The 20,965-nt window shown below is 47.9% G+C and overlaps 1 protein-coding gene across 2 annotated transcripts in view; it reads right to left on the bottom strand.

Moving 5' to 3' along the window:
• Nucleotides 1-1,603: 1,603 nt before the first annotated feature.
• arap3 (ArfGAP with RhoGAP domain, ankyrin repeat and PH domain 3) overlaps nt 1,604-20,965 on the bottom strand; it is a 20,694-nt gene continuing 1,332 nt past the window's right edge. The window contains exons 2-35 of one of the 2 annotated variants that reach the window (XM_080465898.1): nt 14,506-14,659; nt 13,436-14,314; nt 13,205-13,245; nt 12,933-13,015; nt 12,766-12,833; nt 12,431-12,670; nt 12,011-12,080; nt 11,807-11,927; nt 11,499-11,683; nt 11,029-11,135; nt 10,529-10,728; nt 10,106-10,191; nt 9,812-9,994; nt 9,576-9,720; nt 9,169-9,273; nt 8,632-8,803; nt 8,445-8,547; nt 8,134-8,332; nt 7,917-7,980; nt 7,671-7,834; nt 7,360-7,572; nt 6,875-6,980; nt 6,600-6,747; nt 6,459-6,527; nt 6,282-6,356; nt 5,998-6,115; nt 5,727-5,855; nt 5,432-5,568; nt 5,266-5,348; nt 3,790-3,825; nt 3,639-3,702; nt 3,419-3,556; nt 3,238-3,276; nt 1,604-3,156 (exon numbers count right to left, since the gene is read on the bottom strand). In XM_080465898.1, the coding sequence (XP_080322024.1) occupies nt 2,653-3,156; nt 3,238-3,276; nt 3,419-3,556; nt 3,639-3,702; nt 3,790-3,825; nt 5,266-5,348; nt 5,432-5,568; nt 5,727-5,855; nt 5,998-6,115; nt 6,282-6,356; nt 6,459-6,527; nt 6,600-6,747; nt 6,875-6,980; nt 7,360-7,572; nt 7,671-7,834; nt 7,917-7,980; nt 8,134-8,332; nt 8,445-8,547; nt 8,632-8,803; nt 9,169-9,273; nt 9,576-9,720; nt 9,812-9,994; nt 10,106-10,191; nt 10,529-10,728; nt 11,029-11,135; nt 11,499-11,683; nt 11,807-11,927; nt 12,011-12,080; nt 12,431-12,670; nt 12,766-12,833; nt 12,933-13,015; nt 13,205-13,245; nt 13,436-14,314; nt 14,506-14,579 (5,148 nt within the window). In that variant the 5' untranslated portion in view covers nt 14,580-14,659 and the 3' untranslated portion in view covers nt 1,604-2,652. Of the gene's footprint in view, nt 3,157-3,237; nt 3,277-3,418; nt 3,557-3,638; nt 3,703-3,789; nt 3,826-5,265; nt 5,349-5,431; nt 5,569-5,726; nt 5,856-5,997; nt 6,116-6,281; nt 6,357-6,458; nt 6,528-6,599; nt 6,748-6,874; nt 6,981-7,359; nt 7,573-7,670; nt 7,835-7,916; nt 7,981-8,133; nt 8,333-8,444; nt 8,804-9,168; nt 9,274-9,575; nt 9,721-9,811; nt 9,995-10,105; nt 10,192-10,528; nt 10,729-11,028; nt 11,136-11,498; nt 11,684-11,806; nt 11,928-12,010; nt 12,081-12,430; nt 12,671-12,765; nt 12,834-12,932; nt 13,016-13,204; nt 13,246-13,435; nt 14,315-14,505; nt 14,660-20,965 lie in introns of both variants that reach the window. The other variant, XM_080465897.1, reaches the window with a different exon arrangement.

Below are 20,965 nucleotides of genomic sequence, written 5' to 3'. Positions count from 1 at the left end.
CACACACACACACACACACACACACACACACACACACACACACACACACACACACACACACACACCTCTCTAATATCCTATTGTGATGATTGTTTCATTACATCTAACTGACTGATTTCATCTGTTCTGACCCGTTTAAAATAATTTTAGCTGGTTTTAACTCTCCTCTGATTTGTTTTTCAAAAGACCAGTAACAGAGAAAACAAAGAAAGACCCGTTAAAAACAATGAAAATAGAATGCTATTAGCTCCTCTTCAATTTTATTGTAATTTCCATTGTTTTTAACTAATCTTTGGGTGATTTTAACAGTTTTTTTTAAACTGGATTCTGACTCACTGGTTTTAAAGTCTCTGAATGATTTTAATTAAATTTAACCGCTATGACTAGTTTGACCTGTTTTATTATTGTCTTACTCTGTTTTTCAAATATGTTTAACTGGTCTTTTGATGGTTTTAACTAGTTTCCGACTCAATGGCTTCAAAGTCTCTGACTGATTTTAACTAGTTTTGGCAGGTTTCTGCCTGGTTTTAATGTCTCTTCCTTGCTTTAACTGGTTTCTACGGAAGAGTTTTAGGGCCACTGAAGAAAAAAAAAAATTCGGAAGCAAAAAAAAAAAAAAAAAAAAAAAAAAAACCTTCGTCGCCTCAGAAAAAGTCGAAAATCAAAGTCGAGATTTTTTTTTTCAAGGTGGAAAAAAAAGTCCGTCCATCCACACGTCAGCCTGTGACTGCTTCCTCAAAATGCATATCAGGCGGTTTAATGAAGTGATGAAAAGATGCTTCAGAACAGAATCTCGCTCATAAACACGGTCAGTTATCATCAGTATCAGGACCAGAAGAGACAGAGCAGCCTGCTGCCTGGTTCCGTCACGGAACTTCGTCGAGTACGAAGGACAAAGGCACGGATCCCGGGGTGCTTATTTAAATGTGTTCTTATTAATCAAGGAAATGCTGTGTAAAATCACACGTCCATAAGCAGTAAGCAACCCGATATAGTCAGAATTAAGTCATTTAATGTGAATTCACATCTACGGGCAAATGATGAGGGATGGATTGACGTCTCTCCGTGGAAAAAATAAATCTCGACTTTGATTTTCGACTTTTTCTGAGGCCACAAAGGTTTTTTTTTTTTTTTTTCAGCCTCCAAATTTTTTTTTTTTCTTCAGTGGCCCTAAAACTCTTCCGTAGGTTTCTGACTCCTGAATGAAGAAAGAGCTGAGCACTGAGCAGCAGATGGTTTTTCTGCAGAAACGTCTTCCATCAGGCGCTGTTGTATCTCCTCCACCACTCAGTTCATTATCACACCGACTCCTTCTGTCGTACAGTGTGAGAACATGAAATTTGAATAAAGTGTTTTTATCTGACCGTAATAAAATGGTCTTATTTTGGTTTACCTGGTACATTTTGGGGTTTGCCTCTGGTAAATTCCAATATCTCTGGTGTTTGTTGTCTCTTACTGGTTGAGCTCTTGATATTCTTACAGGCGGAACGGAGAGGTTTTACTTCCCCCGTCGTCTTTTTATACTTTCTTTCCTTGTCAGCATTTGTGTTGCTGACAGGAAACATATGAATATGTATTGAATTACCAGAGAAACAGCAGAGAAGACTGTAAATAGCTTTTTTAATGAGCATGTTTATTACATTGAGGAGAGTATGAGGTCATTGCACAATGGTAAAAAAAAAGCTAACAACAACGGACAAACAATCTTGCTGGACCCAAAACCTGTTGAATGTGTGAAATCTTTTTAAAGGATCTTTATTCTCAAACCTAACAGTGAATTTACTGTTTTTGTACTAGTTTTTATATATATTCTGAACTGGTTTTAAGAGTAATCCTCCTTTCCAGCCTGGTATGTATGTTTCTTCAAACCTTGTGGTTGGATCAGTTTCTAGTGTTTTCCAGCTCTCAATCATTCGAAAGTTTAAGAGGTGGTTAAAGCTGATCGCTGATGTGGCGTTCAGCCGTCTGATCTATACCTTGAAGATCAATAATCAGAGGAGACCTTTGATTGGCTGATTGGATGCAGGATGTTGTTTAAGGACAGTCAGTGCATGTGTTTCCACACGGAGCCGTAGACCGACAGACTTCAGGTTCTTCGTTGCGGTGTCTTGTTTTGTTTGTTTTTTGGTGAAAGTTTAAAAGAATCTGCAGCTTCCAGACTCACACAAATACAGTGAAGTTTATCAGCAGATTTGAGACATTTCTACACACAAACACAGGATTTTATACGGCTTCATCTCTCCACGCTCTGTGACAACTCAACAGCACCAACGTAGCTGATGAGATGGTGAATGAGATGGAGACCTCGTCTCCGTTCACCCATTCGTCTGCTCCATCCTCTCCTCCAGCTTTCTGTGGAAGCCATGCAGCTGCAGCGCCTCCGCAGGCGGAGAGCTGTTAACGCACACAGGGAATCCACTGATTGACCCTCCAAAGCAGGAGGACAGGTCACGTGAAAAAAAAATAGAAGAGCGCCGACAGCGAGTGAAACTCTCAGGGACACGTCGCCGTCTCCTCAGTCAGGAGGGTCAGACATCATATGGCCTCTCGTCCTCCTGCTCCTCTTCCTCTTCTGTCTTCTTGGTGACGACGGCTCCTGCAGAAGCAGCTCCTGTCACGGCGTGCAGACTCCCTGCAGCTGCTGCCTCCTTCTCATGGCTTTAGAGTTTGTAGAGCTGAAGTCTCCTCCTCGTCCTCCCCTTCCTCCTCCAGCTCCTCGTCTTCCTCTTCCTCCTCCCCGTCGGTCTTTTTGGTGAAGGCTGACGACAGCTCCTGCAGAAGAAGCTCCTGTGATGGTGTGCACACTCCCTGCAGCTGCTGCCTTCTCCTCCCCCCAACCTTTGAGTCTGCAGAGCTGCACTCTTCTCCTTCTGCCGCTCCTCCTCTTCCTCCCGCCGCCGCTGTGCTGCAGATCTGCTTCACTGTCTCCACAGAGACCTCCACTGGGGCGACGACGTGCTCCGGAGCTCCGGGTTCCAGGGGAATGCGGATGTGATCCTGGACCTCCTGGGTCTCTGCAGCACTGCTGGACAGGAAGCTGGTCTCCAGCGATTTGAGTACCTGCAGGCCAAAGTCTCCCACCTCCTCGTAGAGCGGCTCGGGGAGGTCCGGAGATTCTGAACGCTCCTCACACGAGTCCTGCTGGACCTTCATGGGCTGAAGAAACATCAAGAAAAATTAGTCCTGCCGTCGGTCCCAGAAAATGCCGAGTCAGCACTCACAACTTCAGATACTCACAAAGTACATGGAGAGAGTCCTCCGGTCATGAAGTTTCCTCTACAAAAGAATAAGAACCGCAGTCAGAAAACACACATCAGTGTGGGGTGTTGTGCTTTGTAACATGAGCCACGTCATTAAGACAAAACTTTCTGATACAGCGTCAGCCGGCTGCAGCACAGTTTGTGTCTGAGACTCGTACCAGCGTCTGATTGGCTGACAGCATGCTGCTGTTGCTCTCATCTCCTCTGATGGGAACCAGCGGCATGGTGCCGAACTTCTGCTTAGAGATGTCAGACGAAGAGTGTCGTCTGAGCAGAGGAGGGCCGGGGTCATCATTCTGAAAGAGAGGAGACAGCGTCACTGCAACCTGAGAGGTGGATCGGTTCTGTGTGTGTGTGTGTGTGGGGGGGGATACTCACCTGAGCTTTGAGGAAGCTGGTGATCCAGTCCCACAGTTCAACCTCACAGCTGCAGCACAAGAATCTACAGGAGAAACACACACACCATCAACCTGCTGCACCACTGTAATGCCTTCTCACACACACACAACATGGACGTGGAAGTACTTACAGCTGGTGTTTCTCTGACATGACGGTGAAGCCCCACCTGTAACCGGACACAGGCAGAACTTAGTGCTGCAGAAGCTCCCATCTGCTCTAATCTTATCTGACTTTTGCTTTAAAAAGGATGAACCCTACTGACGTGTGAAACAGACAAGAAGCTCGGATACAGGAAGTTCTCAGATAAACTGTTTGATTTTGAGAATCTCAAAGCAACTGATTCATTTCAGCTGGACTCTGTCGTGTGTCTTTGAAGACGTTTTACTCTTTTCCAAATGGCTTCATCAGCTCAGGTATTTCAACTCTTTGGGTGTGTCATAAATTCATGGACTAGAATTTCTTATGTTATTACGGACTTTCTGGTAATCTATTGCATTTTAATGACCTTCGTTGTGGTCGTTAGAGTCACATGAGGTAATATGAGGTTCAAAAGAGGTCACATGTAAATCACCATAACACCTTGAAGCTGGATTTGTTTGGCTGAGAAGAAATAATGTTGTAATGGGGAGAGGGATGGTATAATGAAAGGATGCAGCCGAGTCCAGACCCGAGGAGCGAGCCCTTCTGTGTTGGGTCATGGAAGTTTGGTTTCACCAATATAACAGTTATTGTACCGTTGGCTGCACTGCGTATGGCAGCACACCAACTTGTCTGTCTGAGTACGTTCCTGGAAAATACTAAGATGTCATTTTTATTGAGGCTCTGTCTCAATTTCTCAGATAGACCCGACACATAGCGAATAACGGTGTTATTTGTTTTCTCGTTCCTCCTCACCCACTGTGTTGTTGTTCTCATTCGAGAGCGCTATTGTTTTCTTAAAAGTCCAGCTGGAGGAGCCAGTTTTCAGATGAATGTGCTCCTTTACTTTAGCTTGACTACTGGTGGTATATTATCAGCTTCGTGTTGCTTGGTTCCGATAACATCCAGTTTATGTTGCAACAGGTGGCGTGAGAGAGAAAGAGTATAAGTATTGCTCTGTATGTGTGGGATTTCTGCACAGCTCAATGTGGAGGCTCCTGTCTTTCCTAATATGTGCATCATAGTCTAAGAACAGGAAGGGATTCTTCCTCACGTCTTTGCTTGTGTATCTATTATTGTCCACTGAGCAGAGACAATCAGTGAAAGCTTGGGTTTCGATTTTGACCAGAGTTATTGACAGTAAGTTCTGAAGCAGGAAGTACCCAGACAGGACGTTCTCAAACAGGAAGCTGCCTAACAGGAAGCTCCAAAAGAGGGAGTTCTCAGACAGGAAGTTGTGAATCTGAAGCAGATCAGATGTTTTACTACTTGAACAGAGGATGTTTCTCTATTAATCTAAACAAAGGTTTTCTGATGAGAAGTCATTACTTGCTTTCCCACATTTCTCTTGATACATCTGATTACTGAAGGAAAGTGGCGATGAAAGTAAAACACTTCAGCATGGAAGCAGGAGAGGTTCAGGTATCCGCAGCTGAGCTATAGTGTCACCTGTTAGAACAACTTTTACCTGCTCGGCGCTTTCAACTTCCTCCGTATACCGATGTAGATCTTCATGGACTTCAAGGACCATTCCTTCTCTGGGCGGATGCTCTGTGCACAAATACAAAAAAAAACACATCAGAATGGCTGTGTCAGGCAAGTTCAGCTACACCAACCCTGGATCTCCACCCCACCTTCTTATCTTTGAGCAGCAGCAGCTTGTGATCGCGGATCTGGAATGTTCTCTCCTGGAATCTGGTCCCCTGCAGAAGCTTTGGAGGCTCCTCACGACACCGCAACAAGCCCACCTTCATGATCTCACTCCTGTAGGCTGAGAGACGGGCGGAGACAGGAGAGGAGAGGGGGAGATGGGAAGAGACAGAGTAAGACAGGGGGAAACAGGGGGAAGAGAAGTAAAGACGGAGGAGAGACGTGGATGTTAGCACAGCTCCTCCTCACAGGTTGGTCTCTCAGTTGGTGTCGACTTACAAGTGAGGATGGTGAGACCTTCCCCTTTAGGAACCCTCTTCACCACGAGGTAGGCGGAACTCGGGTCGGCCATCTTACACCACTGCAGCGCCTGCTCCAGGACTTTCTCTTTGGGATGTAACGGACGCTCTGAGACAACAGCAGACAGTCAGGGGTGGCTGAGTGTGTGTGTGTGTGTGTGTGTGTGTGTGTGTGTGTGTGTGTGTGTGTGTGTGTGTGTGTGTGTGTGTGTGTGTGTGTGTGTGTGTGTGTGCATGTGGCGCTCGCTCACCCAGCTGACCGTCCTCGATCGCCTCAAACGTCATCCACACTTCTTTGTCCGATGCAGGGATGTTCCTCATGTACAGAACCTGATTGGTCAACTCTTCGGCACACATTGTGGGAGACACCTGCAGGGGTCAAAGGTCACACTGACGTCATCGCTAACAATGCAGGAAAAGAGAAATGAGGTGTCCTCCAGCTCTGCTGTCTCAGGGCAACAACTGTACTGCCACAAACCCACACACACACACACACACACACACTGCCCTGCTTCCTTAACGTGCCCGGACCTACTTTGAGAGTGATGCAGCAGTCGGGTATCTTCATCTCCAGATAGACTTCAATGATCAGATCTCCAGCTTGAGAAAGCTACACACACACACACACACACACACACTGGTTTGTCATACGAACCAGATTTGAACTATTCTGTTACATCGTGGGGAAGAGGGGGGGGGGGGGTTACTGTACCTGAGTGTCCTTCCAGGAAGTGATGAGGCTGATCTCCAGCTCAATCTGCGTCTGATGCTCCTCATCGATCTGAAACAGTGACGCAGGTCAGCGGCTCCATGTGAAGGTCGGCAGAAGAAGATCTTCTCGGAAGTTACTCACGTCGAACACTTGCAGGTAGTTGTCGATCAGATCCTCCATGATCTTCACCTCGTGTTCTCCCTTCCCATCCGTCTGAAACAAGCTGGGGGCGAAGAGCAGCGAAAGGTTCTTGGTGCACATCTGGTTCAGGTCGGCACACTTCTGGACTCTGAGGGAGAGAGGAGGATGAGGAGATAAAGCTTGAGAAGGAGGGGATGGTGATGAAGAATGGTGATCACAGTGATGGTGATGATGATGATGGTGGTGGGGATGTTTGTGATGAGAAGTGAACTCACCTGTACAGGTGACTGATGAGAGCAGCCAGTGTTGTGCGGTTCACTCGTGGGAGGCTGCGGATGATTTCTTTGTAACGTTCAAGCCTGGAAGGCTTCGGAGAGACTTCTGAAGTGAAAGCAAAACATTTGAAAAGGACCAGAATCAGAATTGGTTCTGATCATTTCCCAGTGTTTCAGCTCAGATCTCACCGGTCCGTCACTGTGATGTTGATGTTAAAATGACCTGCTACATTACTGCAAACTTTTGAAGAAACAGATCCTAAGAAAATGAACACCTGCACCTGACAGATTGTACCCGACAATACAGACTGACGACTAGGACCTGTCAGCAGAGAGAGAAGACCTGGGCTGGTCGATACAGACGGACGACATGAAGCCAACAGAACAAATGAGGTTGAGACAACAGCACAGACGGAAAACCTTAACCTGACAAAACAGAGTGAAGACCTCGACCTGAACGGTGATCCGAAATCAAGTGGACTCACTCGCTGCCTCCTGCCACAGTGGGTGGAGGTCGGCCATGAATATGGGGTCTTCGATCTCTCTGAAGAACCTCTTGAGGACATCGGTCACGTCTTCGATGAAGTGGTCACCGATCCTCAGTTTGACATTTCGGGCGTCCTTTCGAAACTCCTCCATTAGCAGTTTGATTCTGGATTTGGCTCCATTTTTCCTGTAGATGCCCTCATGACCCAGACCTGCAGGGACCAGAAGAACCATCACCTCACTGGCTGGCAGCTACTGTGTGCGCACATTAGGAATCGTCTGTGTTGGACATCATCCTCCTCTTCCTCACCATACTGAGTGATGAAGGCGATGCAGCTGTCCACGATGATGGGGATGTCATTCCTGCTCAGCTGCTGCTCTCTCAAAGTGTTTCCTTTCCCGCCGGCCGCTCGCTGGATGTCTGCCAGCCACAGAGAAAAATCTGTCCGACAGACACCTTGCAGGTGCAGAGTCCTGACAGACCGAAACAATCAGACCACAACCAGAACCAGTACAGGGTGTCCCCCCCCCCACCCCCAGACACTGGCCATCTTACCTTCCTTTCTCCACCAGAACCAGGACGTCCTTCTTATCCTGGTTTTCGGTTTCCGAGACGACACCTTCAACACAAACACAGACTTGTCAGAGCTCACGCAGCCCACAGCCAGACCGCATCGGTACACCAGGTCTTGGACCTGGACTTGGAACCAGAACCAGGACCTGGAGCTAGACCTGGAACCTAGAACCAGGAACAGGAGCATGGAGACACTGACTGAGCTCCTGCAGGCGGTTGAGATTGATGATGTCCTCAGCCGCTCCCTCGTTGTGGGGGCAGATGAAGAGGTTGGATTTCTGCAGGACGAAGTGCGCCTCTTTCCACTGCTGAGGGTCAAGCATGGCGCGGTACCGCAGGAGGCCGACACGCTCAAACTGACGCGTCAGCAGGCAGTGGCAGCTGAGCGGGGTGGCGGCCTGAAGAGGAGTCACACAGATGAGCGCTACAACCGGAGGGAGCGTCACATGAAATCTGGATCCGAGCAGAAGCTCCGGAATGAAACTTAAAAGCCGAAACTGAAGTGCAGACCTTTCCAATGGCTTTGCTCCAGCTGTGCAGGTTGTCAGCCGTTTCCAAACCAAACTGATACACTTTGTCGGACCTCAAGTACAACTCGAAGGTGTAACGAAACCTGCAACATGCAAGAAACACAATACTCAGACTCAGAGACCACGACGCGACGCAAGAGTCTAAACATGGCTGAAGAGAGCCGAACCTGTCAATGAATCCGTGGTTGGAGGAGGAGGAGGAGGAGGAAGAGGAGTCGGGTCGGTTCACGCCCAAACACACAATATCTTTAACGCTGATCTGGAGGCAGGGGTCGGATGACCGGCCAGACTCGTAGAGGAGCAGGGACTGATCCACTGTGCACCAGAACTTCTGGAAGTCTACAACAACACATTATGTTTGATATGTACAACATGTGGCCCCAAAGTATGTGAACATGCTTTTGACCCGAGAGATCTAGTAGCACGAGGACGAGTCAGAGTGTTCTCCCTGTGTGATATTATTAACATCATAAGCTTGTTGGCTCGGAGATGGAAAACTGGATATCACTGTATTATCAGAGTGTCTGTAAATAACTGTGTGAAGTATAATAGGAGACAGTGTTTTCATCTATTCAGCTCATCTCTTATAGAACAAGCTCCCGCTTGGTTATCAGGTTTATCTTTTTGTTCAAGTGTTTTTTGTTGGAGCTTCAAAAATAAAACGTTTGACGTGGTTCAGAAGTCACTGGTAAGACTCCTCCTACCTTCCCGCGTTTTCCTGGACAGAGTCCCTCTGCTGACTGAGCTGGACTTGTAGAGGAAGCCGGAGTGAAGGACAGGCTGCATGATCTCATCGTAAACACTTGGATCTGAGGACAGCAATACAAAGTCAACCACGCACACACACTCAAGGGCGCAAACACCCGGCGTTTGAACAATCAAAGACAAGCAATGAGAGGAACACATTAATAACGTACTCTTCATTGAGATCAGAAAACAGTAACCAGAAACATCTTCCAGGAAGAACAGAGCAGACAACAGCAGATTAAACACAGCTATAGACAGGAATTACACTTCTGGTTCTACAGATGATTTGAGGATTAAATTTAGGTTCTGGAGATTTCAGCTTACAGGTAAATACAGCTGATTAAAGTCGATTTCAGTAAATTACCTGATATGTCGTGGTAATCCAGCTGGTGGGTCTGTTGTTGCTGGCAGCCGTTTGAATCGTCAGTGAGTCGCGCTGACTCAGCTTCCGAAAAAATCTGAGTCACAGTTTTCAGAAGCGTTTGTTCAGAGACTGCCGTACACAAGACCTGCAAGACAGAAGCACAGGAGGCGTCAACCAATGAATAAATGACAGAACTTGAGAAAGAAGCTTCAACATGTGAGGAGATGTTTGAGCACCTTGAGCAGCTCCTCCTGGCTGCTGAACATCTGGTGAGGGAGGCGAAATCGACCCTCCTTGTACTTCTGGGTAATGAAGTCTTTCCTCAGCTCAGGTGAGGCGTCGCAGTCCAACTCGTCTGCCGGAGTCACACGAGCAGCCCAGAAGTCATTGGCCCGATCGTTTCCAACCATGATGAAGAGCTGAGCAACGAACAAGACAAACAGATGTGTCTCGGGGGGGGGGAGGGTTGTCGGGGGTCTGTGGGTCAGCTGGAGGTCGTCATGATGAAGATGGGCGGCTCCTCAACTCACCTGGACGATCTCGTTACTCCAAACACTTGTGTCAAGTTTCAAACTCTGAACTTTAGAAACCATCGAGCCCAAGCCTCTGTGCTGCCCTAAACACACACACACACACACACACACACACACACACACACACACACACACACACACACACACACACACACACACACACACAAAGTCAGTCATTGATGCCTGATAAGAAATTCAAGTAGATTTCAATTGCAAATTAACTCTTGATCGTGACTACGACCCATCATGGTTTTATTTAGCTCTCTGATGAAGACTCAAGACCAATTTGTAGAGATGCTGGGGTCTGATGGTTACCATATGGTTTCTAAATGTATTCATCTGAGGTAACCTGGTGTAAGATGAGCCCGCGGTTGGTCTCATGTCGATGGCTGTGGTAGTTCAGGTCGGTTCTGGTTGTACCTGCACAGTTCTTGCAGAGGAGCACACACAGATTGATAGAGGCCCAGTCTGGGTTTGGAGCCTTGCAGTCGGCACATGTCCGGTTTGATCGGTTCGACCAGATCTTCTCAGCCACCTCGTAATCCGACAGCGTCTCGGCGATGGCTTCCTGAAGTGCCTCCATCCAGTCCCGCTTCTCACGGTCTGAGTCGGCCGTGAAACTGAGGTGGCGGAGAACCGCATGATGGACATGAGGAGGTGGAACATAGAAAACAAGAACATGGAGATTGTAGACAGGAAGGGGCGTGGTGCAGTGTGGAGCGCCTTGGTGGTGTGAGTTGAACGGGATTGGCTGTTTGAGATGATGGGGTTAGGTGGAAGCAGGTGAGGACCAAGATTCAGTACTGCATGGTTGCCACAGACGTGTGACTGACCCCAGACTCTACCAGGAGAGCCAAAGCGTACACCGCTGGGCAGTTTGTTTTCACCCACAAAGACTTCAGTAGCAGCGACTTATCTACCTGAAGCTCTTGTACGGTGTGATGAGGTCAAAGCTGCGGTGCTTTCCGTCTCGAATCGTTGCTCCTCTTGCTTCAATCACTGTCATACCAATTCCATTACGGAAACACTGTGGAGACACGTACATTTGCTCATTCCCAATTCAAATCTCACTTGATCTGAGCTTTTCTTGACTGTTCCTACTTATTTATAATTCCCCTCACCTGTTCCCACCTGCTGTTTTTTCGCCTGTTTGCAGCTGTTCTGTTCTCAGTTTTGCCGTTCCAAAATGTTCACAGCTCTTCGCATCTTTTTTGTTGCCACATTTTCACTTGTTTTTGGCTGTTACCACCTGTCCTCAGTTGTTCCCGCTTATTCCTAGTTATTAGGTTCTGTTTTGATCAGTTCCCAGCCCTAACCACCCTCCTAACCGCCCTACGTTCTGTCCTCAGCTATTCCCATCTGTTCTGTTTACATTCTCACCTGTTCTCACCTGTTCGTTCTTGTGCAGCCAGATCTGGTCGGTGTTGATCGCGGCATACACTTTGGATTTGATTCCTTTCAGTTCCAGCGATCCGTGTTTCTGGCAGTGCGATCCAGGTCCGAAACGCCGGCGTCCGAACACAAGCTGCTCCCTGACATGTTCCTGCAGCGTGGAGACCCAGCGCCGCCTCAGCACTGCCACATAGGACACATATATAATATAACAGAATAGAATAGAATAGAACACCAATACTATCAACGTGCCTGTACCACGTTGTCATTGCTACATGAAACGATCTAAAGTCACATCCCAAATACCTTCATTATCCGTCCTGAACACGAAAATCCGCTGACTGGTCACCAGTTCAAACTTGTTGTCTTTGGCTGGACGAGCCATCTGTATAGCAGCCAATGGGATGACTCCTTTGGGGTAGACGTCCTGGAAAACACCAGACACAGATGAGAGCGTGTCGGCCTGAAGGTGGAGCTCAGTGTAGTTTAGCGGCGGGGGAGGCTGCCTACCTTCTCACTGCCGAAGTACATCAGGTTCTTCCCATCAAACTTCACAAAGCGCTTTTGGAAAACATAGTTCCTGAGAAATAAAGCCACAAATCAGACCTACAGGAGTAACGTGAGCACAGATTACACCGCTCGGCGGTGAACACAGACAGATTGAGCTCTGATGCAAAGAGTTTAAGGAAAAGCCGTGAGAGAGGAAAAACAGAAACACACCGAGAGAAAGAGGAGGAGGAGGAGGAGGAGAGAACGATGATGAGGCAACTCCTCAGGAGGGAGGAGATACAGGGAGGAGCAGAGAGGAAGAGGCGCAGCAGAGCAGCATGCCCTGACCTCTGATGCCTGACCAACACACAAGAAGATATTAAACCTGAGAAAGTTAAAGTGATCCAGGTTCCTCCGACCAGGCCTTTAAATCAAACGCACCCCTGAGGAGACAGCTTGTCCAGCCAGCCGCTGATGATGGGGGGCGCTCTCTCCGTCAGGGACGTGTAGCTGGCATACGGGGAAATGGTCAGGTCCTCGTCAGCCTCGGATGAGGAGACATGAGGCGGCAGAAGGTGACCGCGGAGAGGGGGCGGAGATTCCCCTAAAGTACTGTAACCCAGAGAATCTCCGGAAAGCAAAGCATGGGACAGACGCTTCGTCCAGGACTGCTTCTGAGACCTGAAGGTCAAAAACACACCAGATCAGCACTCGATCAGGAACAAACAAGGCCTCGGTCATTGGGTCTGTAATTCCCACTCAGTGTATTTTTTTACCCATAATCCTCAGTGTGTTTGTCCTCGGCCCCCCTCAGCTCCTGTCCATTTGATTTGAGTCTCTCCATCTGCAGATAGAAGACTTTGTTTGAGGTCTTGTGTTGAACGATGAGTGGGACGGAACGAGTGCTGAGTGAAGAAAAATGGCAGCCGGTTTTCAGTCTCACCTCAATGGCATTCGGCTGTCGCCGGCTCTGGAAAACCGTTTCACAGTATGGACTGATCTCCTCCTCTGGATCCTCAGTCGACTCTGGTTAACAGAATGAACCCACAATAAGACTGATCCTGCTCCTTGTTTGGATGAAAATCATTCGAGGACACTTGAGCTTTTAAACTGATTTACTAACAGATCACATTTCACGTTTCTGTATTTTTATCTGAAAAAACAAACCAAAAACCTTCACTATATCCCCAGGTATGTCAGAGAGTTTGGACTCACCTCGAGCTGATCCTGAAGAGGTGTTACTTAAAGTGCTGCCACTGAAAACACACACGTTAGTGATCAGTAACAAAAAAAAAAAAAAAAGGAATTCTGCAGGATTTAAACCACAGCGCTGAGTCATAGACCAGGTCTTACTTCCTCACTTCCTCCCCTTGTGGTCCACTGCAGGTCCTAGAACCGTAGGTTCAGGATAACAGGCCGAGCATTTATACGTAAAACCTGACCAACCTGTTTCTTTCCGGGTTCCGGACTGGGTTCTGTCTTGGCGGTGTTGGAGGTGCTGACTTCTGACTGCAGTAACTCCGATGACCACTAGGACCAACAGAGCTGGGTAAGGTGCCCCAGTAGATGTCGTTAGAGACCATCTCCATTGCCCCGGGCCCAGGAGAGTTACCGGGGGAGGATGCAGGAAAGGAGGTCAGCGGGGAAACAGCTGGGTTGTGCTCGGCGCGTCCAGGTGGAGAAGAGGGTGGGGATTCCTGTGACGAAGTAGGGGTGGCCCTGCGGTTCAGACGTGGGGGAACAGGAGGTAACAGGCCTCCAGTGTCAGCCAGAGATGAGCTGCACATGGTCCTCGTCCTTCCGGCCTGACTCAGTGGCTGACAGCCAGAGATCTCATTAGACCCTGACGCAGACATCTTCTCAGAGGTCAGGTCCTCCAGCACTGTGAAACCAATGGAATCCTGGGACAGTCTGCGGTGAGGTGCTGACTCTGGCGTGGGGCAAAAGTGGACTGGTGTAGTCCGACGGCGGTTGAAGACAGTTCTGGGTTTCGGGACCGGTTTCACCGGCGCTCTACTGGTTTCGGAGTTTGTCAGCATGGCGGTGAGGTTTGGCACTGAGCTGTTTCGGAATGCCTCAAAGTCAACTGGTCCTGCGTTGCTGCACCCTTGGTCCGAAGAACAAACCGACTGACAACGACCGCGAGGGCGATCTCCTTTCTGATTGGCCCTCTGACCTTCCGTCCTCTGGAGGTAACTGACCAATCGCAGGATCCTCTTTCGATGTCCGGTGGCGGTTACTCCCAAACTGACCAATGCGTCATGATCTAAGTGAGTGAAGTCTTGAGCCGAAACCAGACTGGCTCGACGGAATGTGTCTAAGTACCTGCCAGGAACAGACAGAGATGTCGTCATTCTGATGGCATTATGAGATGAGGATTTAATGACTCAAAACACTGAAAAACACAACAATTTGTAGGTCGTCATGTCAGCTTGTTGGTCAGTCTGTAGCCTGATCAGTCGGGTTGTTGTGACTCGTAGGGAGATCCAAGCTGAGGGTATCAGTGTGTATTTCACCTCTCCAGATGGATTGCTGCCAGAAATGTCTCAACCGGCGTGCTTCCATCCAGCGAGGCCATGACAACCAACATGGAGTCTGGATCGGGATTCCCTGCCCGTGGACACGTTGGCCATCACTGACCTAGAGCGGGGACAGAGGACAGACGTCCATCTGCAGGACAAAGAGACAGACGGGAAGGTTACTGATCAAAATTCATTCGACAACCATCATCCCCTGTACTGACCAAAAACACAGGAATCCCAAGCATGAGGTGATGAACCATGAAGAATGAAAGAAATCTTCATAAGAATTCAATTCAATTTAACTTTATTAAGATAGCGCTAAATACAACAAAATTAGTTCAGGGCGCTTTTACAGAGAAAACGCAACAAATTCACATGAGCAAGCATGGAAAGGAAAAAACTCCCATTTTTATAGGAAGAAACCTGCAGAACCAGACTCTGAGATGGTGGCTTTATGCTATTCTGGTTGAGGTGAGGGGATAGAAGGCGAGAAAGGGATACGACTGACAGTTAAGACAGAGATTCACACAGTGCAGATGGATCAGGGCAAATCACAAAGATCTGTTCCATTGTCAGAGAACCTGTTTGACAGAGGTAGAGAGAGGGAGAGAAAGAGCACAGACTGGAAGAGAGGCGACGCATGGTGAGTGAGAAAGGAAAAGAGGCTCGGCGTCGGTCCTCCAGCATCAGCCTAGGACGGCCTGAACTGTAAGCTTTATTAAAAAGAAAAGTCTTGGGTCTAACCTTCAAAGTAGAGAGTGTGTCAGCCTCCCTTACTGAAACTGGGATCTGGTTCCACATGAGAGGAGCCTGAGAGCTGAAAGCTCCGCCTCCCATTCTACTGTCAGAAAACCAAGGAGCCCCCAGTCAGCAGCACTCTGATCGCAGTTTCTTCTTGATTAGTTTTTCTATTTTATCTGGAGATTCCACTCTTATTTCCGAATGGCCAAAAATACAACTATATTACAATGCACAAAGGGAAAGAAAGAAAGAACAAGAAAAAAGGAAAGAAAGACCTCTCTCTCTCTCTCTCTCTCTCTCTCTCTCTCTCTCTCTTAATTGTTTTGTTGATTGCTGTCCACCTGCAGTATTCAAGTAGGTCATCACCATTGGCCGCCACAGAGTGAAGCCAGCCCATCGGCTTTAACAAAAGAGCTCTGCAGAGGCCCTGTTCTTTTGCCGTCTCGTGTTTCTTGGTTTTTTGTGTAAAAAAAGAAAAGGTTTGTGGATTAGGTAAATTTGCGGCAACCTTTTTCATTTTTAAGCTGTTTTCTGTCAAAAACACTGGGTTACTGGTCGGTGCTCGTGGTTTGTGTTATACGTGAGAGCTAAAAGGGTTTTTTTCTCTACTTCTGTTTTTACTATAGTCTAGGCCAGAGGTTTCTAACACTGGTCCCAGATATGCACTTCTGCATATATTAAGCCTCTCCATGCTGATTGCAATGACAAACTCATTATTGTTTTTTTTGTTGGGGGGGGGGGGGGGGGGGCTTGCCTTGCAGTACAGGGCGTCTCCAGGACCAGTGTTGGAAATCATTGATCAAGGCCTTGTTTTTTTTGTTTTTTTTAACTTCCATTCATGTGGCACAACTGAAGCATCCATCTTTATGTCTTTGTTTTTCCCCACAACCACTTTGTCTCCTTGATTATTTTTCTTTTGTTTTCAACAAGGGATCATAACAAGTACTATGACACAAAACCTCTATACTGCACTACTTTGAAACATCGTAGTACTAGAATATATTGCAATAACTTGAAACAACTTGTCACGGGGCAAACACAGACAGACAAACAACCACACACACTTAAGGGTCAACAACAAATCTCATGCGCACGTTTCCCGTGACCTTCTCCCGGTGAGGGAAGAGCGGTGACCACAACATGCAGTCAGTACAATGATTGATTGAAATGTTTTTTTCGAATAAGGTACAAAACAATAAGAAAAAAAGAAAAGAAAATTAACAAAAAAATTTTCCTCTCAGTAAATAAATAAATGAATAACAGTAATAATAATATAAAATAAATCAAGAAAAACATCGTCAGATGAGTATTCGAAAAGGAGTGAGAAGAAGTAAAAACTTATTTACTCTCACCCCTTGTCGCAAGTAAATAATATCATAACAATGATAACGCAATACACTGATGAAAAACACTGTGTAACAATCACACTGTACAGTAATACACAAGACATTACACTATCTTATAACACTGCCTTACAATAATACAAAATACACTCATAACACGGTCACCACTGCATCCATCACATTACTCGCTTGTAATACACTACACCACTAAAACACACAACTTTAATATAACACGACGATGCTCTGACAAATTACGCAACTATAACGCGCAAAACGTGAGAAACTGCGACCGAGTGGCCGGACCTGACGACGTAACAAAGAAGAAAATTGGCCACGGTAACAATGGCGCTCACACAGTGAAGTACACACAGTGACACACTCTCACACAGTGAAGTACACACAGTGACACACTCTCACACAGTGAAGCACACACGCTCACACGCAGACACTCACACACTGCAGCGGGAAAACAAAGCCTGAGGATGTGAGTCACGGCAGCTTCCTCCTCCACACAGAAACATCTGATTCCAGAGCCGCAGGAAGAACTTCTGTACCAGACGCTCCTAACTAACTTCCAGGAGCACAATACTGCAGTTGTGCGCGTGCACACTTGTACTGACACACGCCGCCAAATATAAAAGCACTTTGAATCAAAAACTCTCAGTCCAAAATTAAAATGGTAAATTCCCCAAAAAGTTAAATCATATTAATTATTTTGTTTTACAGAGTGTCCTTAATGAAAACTCAAACACATGGGGAGGAGGAGGAGGAGGAGGAGGAGGAGGAGGAGGAGGAGGAGGTTCAGAGGAAGGCAGGATATGGGTGGAGGTGGAGCTGAGGAAGCAACTCCTCCCATCTGACTTCCACTCATAAACATCCAGAGATGATTCAGGAAAAAATAAAAAAAAACACCTGACACACACAACTGGCTGTTGATATGATCATTACAATCAAATAATATCACCACAATCACTATTATAGCTCCTCGTTTACCAGACATCCACGGTCCAGGTCGGACTACCGTGAAGCGGCTCATCAGCCACGAAGGCCGAGGCTCGTTCCGACCAATCACAGCACGGCATCGTTCACCATGGATGAGCACAGCATTATATGAAGCACAAGTATGAGATTACGATTAGATTTTCGAAGCAAAAAGCAACAAAAGACAGTAGAAGTTCAAAGAGAGAATCCCAGACTATTAAAAATCCCATTAAATAGAAAATCTATCCACTGTGATTATATCTGTAGATATCACTGAAGGAACAGACATAAAACCACAGTACAAAGTACTCAGACTCACTATAATGTGAATATTCTATCACCGCTTTGATTATGTAGATTTACTATAATATTGCAGGTTATAGGGAGACAAAAGTCTCCAGCAGACAAACTGCAATTCATGAGAGAAACCACTCAGCCTTTAACAATGCGTGAATCTGTTATTGATTCCCTCTTCGCGCTTAATCCTTTTCCCCAAACATGAAACACACCCTTTCCTCTCCTCCCTCCCCCGTCTTCTCCCAGAGTCTCACATTCCTCTCATCCCGCCTTAATCCTCTTTCTTCTTCTTCTTCTCCGAACACCATCACACACACCTGTTTGAGACGCATCACAAACACCTCCGACACCCCCCACAGTCTGCAGTGCTGCAAACATTATGCAAACTGCCCAGGAGCACAGACCTTCCCACAGTACAAACTCTATAGCCTGCACCCCCAAAGGTCTGTAGACTCCCCTACAATAAAGACATTCCCACAGTAAAGACCCTTGTAGCACAGGCTGTCCCACAAAACAGTCCCCCATAGTCGGCGGGCCGTCCACACAGTAAGACTTCACAACCATCTGCAAACTCAACAGACTGCATTCTAACGACAAAGTCCAGATCCCCCCCCCCCAACTTTAACACACTTTCTGACGGTACAAACTCCCCCCATAGTCTGCAAGACTCCCCCACATTACAGAAGCCTCTACATTGGAGAATGTCCCCACCAGTTCGCAGAGCGTCCACACAGCAAGACCCCCCCCCCCCCCCAACAACCCTGTGGTCCAACATGAAGACCTCCACCTTCCTTCTCACTGCACACACACACACACGAATATAGTCTCTGCCATATGCGCACACACACAGAGAAAGGGAGGGGGGGGGGGGGGGGGTGTTCAGAACAACAACAGAGAGGCTTTATTGAGGCATACAGAAGGCTGATTGTTCCTGGTCCCAGAGTGTAACCACAGTGAGGAGCAGAGAGGAGCAGGGAGGAGCAGAGAGGAGCAGAGAGGAGCAGGGAGGAGCAATGAGGAGCAGAGAGGAGCAATGAGGAGCAGAGAGGAGCAGAGAGGAGCAGAGAGGAGCAGGGAGGAGCAGAGAGGAGCAGAGAGGAGCAATGAGGAGCAGGGAGGAGCAGAGAGGAGCAGAGAGGAGCAGGGAGGAGCAGGGAGGAGCAGAGAGGAGCAATGAGGAGCAGAGAGGAACAGAGAGGAGCAGAGAGGAGCAATGAGGAGCAGAGAGGAGCAGAGAGGAGCAATGAGGAGCAGGGAGGAGCAGAGAGGAGCAATGAGGAGCAGAGAGGAGCAGAGAGGAGCAGGGAGGAGCAGAGAGGAGCAATGAGGAGCAGAGAGGAGCAGAGAGGAGCAGGGAGGAGCAGAGAGGAGCAATGAGGAGCAGGGAGGAGCAGGGAGGAGCAGAGAGGAGCAGGGAGGAGCAGAGAGGAGCAGAGAGGAGCAATGAGGAGCAGGGAGGAGCAGAGAGGAGCAGGGAGGAGCAGGGAGGAGCAGAGAGGAGCAATGAGGAGCAGGGAGGAGCAGAGAGGAACAGAGAGGAGCAGAGAGGAGCAATGAGGAGCAGAGAGGAGCAGAGAGGAGCAATGAGGAGCAGGGAGGAGCAGAGAGGAGCAATGAGGAGCAGAGAGGAGCAGAGAGGAGCAGGGAGGAGCAATGAGGAGCAGGGAGGAGCAGAGAGGAGCAGGGAGGAGCAATAAGGAGCAATGAGGAGCAGGGAGGAGCAGAGAGGAGCAATGAGGAGCAGAGAGGAGCAATAAGGAGCAATGAGGAGCAGGGAGGAGCAATGAGGAGCAATGAGGAGCAGAGAGGAGCAATGAGGAGCAGAGAGGAGCAATAAGGAGCAATGAGGAGCAGGGAGGAGCAATGAGGAGCAATGAGGAGCAGGGAGGAGCAGAGAGGAGCAATGAGGAGCAGAGAGGAGCAATGAGGAGCAGAGAGGAGCAATGAGGAGCAATGAGGAGCAGGGAGGAGCAATAAGGAGCAATGAGGAGCAGGGAGGAGCAGAGAGGAGCAATGAGGAGCAGAGAGGAGCAATGAGGAGCAGAGAGGAGCAATAAGGAGCAATGAGGAGCAGGGAGGAGCAATGAGGAGCAATGAGGAGCAGAGAGGAGCAGAGAGGAGCAGAGAGGAGCAATGAGGAGCAATGAGGTTTCAAAGTCTCTTTATTCACCATTTCAAGGAACAGAAGAAAAAAAAAAACCTCACTTGACAATCAATAGAACAAACTAACTGAACATCTGACTAACTAAGTGTTTTCCAACTAAAATCCTAAAATCAGATAACCCTCCTCCCCAGCAGAACACAACGCCGCCCCAGTGGTCCCGGTTTTTATGGCCACCATGAAGGAGTACGAGTTCTCCATCCAGAACTCCCACTGTACTGTCAGGATGTCGGCACACAGATGAAAGAAATCACACTTCATCGGCCCCTGAAGTCGTTTCTCTGCTTTTAAGCCGGCCTAGTCGTAGTTCACCTTCACATACTGGGAGCAGTGGGCTGCCACAGTGCAGCAGCCATGGAGCTGCTGGGGGGGGGGTCAAAGGTCTTGCTCGGGGACCCACAGTGTTAACTTGTTGGCAGTGGGATTCAACAAAATGGAAGATAACTCTTCTCCCAAGGTCCCAAACCACGTCACGCAGAAGGAAGTGCAGCCAGTTGAGGACATTGAATAAACATGTGAGTAAAAGACACGCCCCTCTTCAACACGAAGACGTTTGCTATGGCTCCGTGTATTATCCTTCACTGGAGACATGCTGTGTGCTTTTCCTGTGGAAGCTTATGTAAGGCCTGCGAGCATCCTTGCAGGGAGGCTAAACAATTTGGTCCACCTCAACTCTTTTAACCCCGCCAGGGAGCAAAAGTTCACAACCTCCATGATGCAAACCTTCATCAAATGGCTTCTTTCCTATTTTCCGAAACTCATCCATCCCACAGACGTGTGGGTGATGGAGAAACAAGGGAAGCTGTACACGGGGGGTCAGGCGATGTCTGTCTGTCTTGATTTAAAGTGTCCATGGATGTCTCAAGGAGGCGACACGGTTTTGGCGGATGGTTTAAAAATAAAAGCGTTGAAGAACGGGTCGCCAGGCGAG

The sequence above is a fragment of the Lipophrys pholis genome, assembly GCF_963383615.2.
Source record: "Lipophrys pholis genome assembly, chromosome: 6".
Taxonomy (NCBI): Eukaryota; Metazoa; Chordata; class Actinopteri; order Blenniiformes; family Blenniidae; genus Lipophrys; species Lipophrys pholis.
The sequence above is the reverse complement of the archived record's forward strand: the minus strand, read 5'-3'. Positions and strand labels throughout refer to the sequence as shown.